Source organism: Leptosomus discolor, chromosome 4 (genome assembly GCF_034619465.1).
Source record: "Leptosomus discolor isolate bLepDis1 chromosome 4, bLepDis1.hap2, whole genome shotgun sequence".
NCBI lineage: Eukaryota > Metazoa > Chordata > Aves > Leptosomiformes > Leptosomidae > Leptosomus > Leptosomus discolor.
Window position 1 is genome coordinate 53,001,855 of NC_141394.1, and position 2,188 is coordinate 53,004,042.

Sequence of the window (2,188 nt, forward strand, 5' to 3'; positions counted from 1 at the left end):
TTACATAAATAACGTTTTAGTTGAACTCTCACGACTAAAACATTTACATTTCAAAAAATATATTTATATATCTCTCTATATTACTGCCAAGAGATGAAAATGAACCTGCCGGCCGGCGAGGGCCAGCCCGCTTCAGGTCGGCGGGCTGCTGGCCCCGGACAGCGGTGCCAGGTGAGCCGCTGTGCCGCCGCCCCGCTCCGGGCTGGGACCCGGCGGCGGGAGCGGAGCTTCGGGCCGGGCTCATAACGGGGAGATCTCTTTATCCTCGGTAGCCGATGAGGGGGATAGAGACTCTTCGTCCTCCGATCTGGGGTAATGCCCCTGGCTAGTGCTGCATTTGCAGCCCCCGTGCGAGTTTCGCTGGGTGCCTTTGCCTTCTTTCTTGTGCTTCACCCTCCTGTTTTGGAACCAGATTTTTACTTGCTTCTCGGACAGGTTCAGGTAGGTGGCTATCTCGATCCTCCGCAATCGTGACAGGTACATGTTGGAGGAGAATTCCCTCTCCAGCTCCAAGAGCTGGGTGCTCGTGAAAGCTGTCCTCATCCTTTTCCCGTTTTGAATTTGGCTGGAATCGGACCCTCCTGGACGGGAGAGAAGCACGAACTTCAGTGGGAAGGGGGAAAGGTGGGTGGGAAAAAGAGAGAGAGAAAAGACATTCTCCCGCAGCTTTCCGCCCCGGGGCAGCCGCTCTCCCTCGGGCACCCCCGGGGGACCCCCTTCTCCCGCCGCCCTCCCCTCCCCGGCGGCCGCAGGGCTCCTACCCATGCCGAGGCAGTGAAACCTCCGGGGGTCGCTGACGCTGTAGGTGGTGGCGGCGCAGGCAGGTGGGTGATGCGCCGGGTGCCCCAGGGCGGCGGCGGCGGCGGGCACCGAGGCGGCGGGCGGCGGGTGCTGCGGCGGGTGGTGAGGGTGGCCGGCCCGCGGGCAGCACTGGGCCTCGCCGGCGGCGGGGAACTGGGTCTTGAGCAGGGGTATGGCCCCGCCGCCGCCGCCGCCGCCGCCGCCGCCGCGGGAGGAGTGCAGGTGCGAGGTGACACAGAGCGGGCAGACGCAGAAAGCGCCGCTCTTGCGGGACGGGCAGCCCGGGCCCGACACCGACATGACGAGGGGGGAAGGCATGCTGAGAGGGATGAAGAAGTCCTGGCCGTGGTGATGTTCAGGCAGGGACGGAGCCGGCCTCGAGGAGTCTTTGATGATTAAGGAGTCGACATAGAAAGAGCGGGACATTGCAGAGGGCTGCCGAAGCCGGGGGCGGCTCTCCCGAAGTCGGGTTTTTCCTGCTTGGCCAAGTTGCCACTGAAGTCCTGGCGAGGCGAGAAGGTGCTTATGTTTGAGAGCTGAACAAAAGGGTCCCTGGAGAGGGCTGGTCTTAAAGTCCCCCCGCCTGGATCCCCTGCGCCGGGGTTTTATATCAACTATTTAAACACGTGATGGCTGAAAGCCTCGCAGATCTAAATCTCCCCGGCTTCCCAGGCCGGCAGGAGAGGCTGCTGGGGAGGGGGGGGGGGGGCAAAGCGGGGGGGTCCCCCCAAAGTGTGCGTGCTCACTCGCTACCCGATGGCTTCAGTCCTTCGTCTCCGCCTCCGTCCCAGATAAATTATAGGAGCAGGGAAGCAGGGGAGGGGGCGGCTGCCCCGGGCTGCGCCGCGGCCCCGTCACGCGTTGCGCTCGCAGGCACGTCCCCCTGTCAACACACCCGGGGGGGGGGCGGTGTGTGTAAAATCGGTCGGAGGGAGTTTCTGCTGGGGGGTTTTCCCCGAGGAGCACGCTCCTTTCCCCCTCAAGGAGGGAAGGAGAGAGGGGAGCCGGTGATGCGCCGAAAGAAGCGGGTCAACACCGATACCCCACCTCCCGGTAAAGTATCATCCAACGGGCCGTGGCTTCCAGGGAGGCGTGCGACCAACATCTTTCCCGGGTCCAGTACACTCCCTGTACGCAGAACTCGTTCAGGAGGCCCTTCCCGCGCCAGAGGAGCCAGGGTCACAGCTACAGACGTAAAGTTAGGGATCGCGCGCGTGTGTGTGTCTGTGCATACATATGCACGTCGGGTGGGTTGACGGTTGTTGGTTTGTTTCCTCCCGCCCCCCCCCCCCGCTCTTTTCACGCCGAGTGAATCTTGCCAAATTGGCAATTACTCCAACGGACAAAGCCTTCAAATTTCTGGACACTTCTCAGCCAAACGGTATCA

General features: G+C 62.4%; 1 protein-coding gene across 1 annotated transcript; it reads right to left on the bottom strand.

The window, feature by feature from the left end:
- Positions 1–240: 240 nt before the first annotated feature.
- Positions 241–1,227, bottom strand: GSX2 (GS homeobox 2). The gene is made up of 2 exons (XM_086464499.1): positions 762–1,227; positions 241–581 (listed from the first exon to the last, which is right to left on the bottom strand). The coding sequence occupies exons 1-2, from the start codon at positions 1,225–1,227 to the stop codon at positions 241–243; spliced, it is 807 nt and encodes a 268-aa protein (XP_086320625.1).
- Between the last annotated feature and the right edge of the window lie 961 nt (positions 1,228–2,188).

What these genes read in the sequence shown, in the direction of transcription:
- GSX2 (XM_086464499.1), bottom strand. Translation starts at nt 1,227, where the DNA reads ATGTCCCGCTCTTTCTATGTCGACTCCTTAATCATCAAAGACTCCTCG. An exon ending in GTTTCACTGCCTCGGCATGG is followed by an intron (nt 582 to 761) that starts GTAGGAGCCCTG and finishes TCTCCCGTCCAG; the next exon opens with GAGGGTCCGATTCCAGCCAA.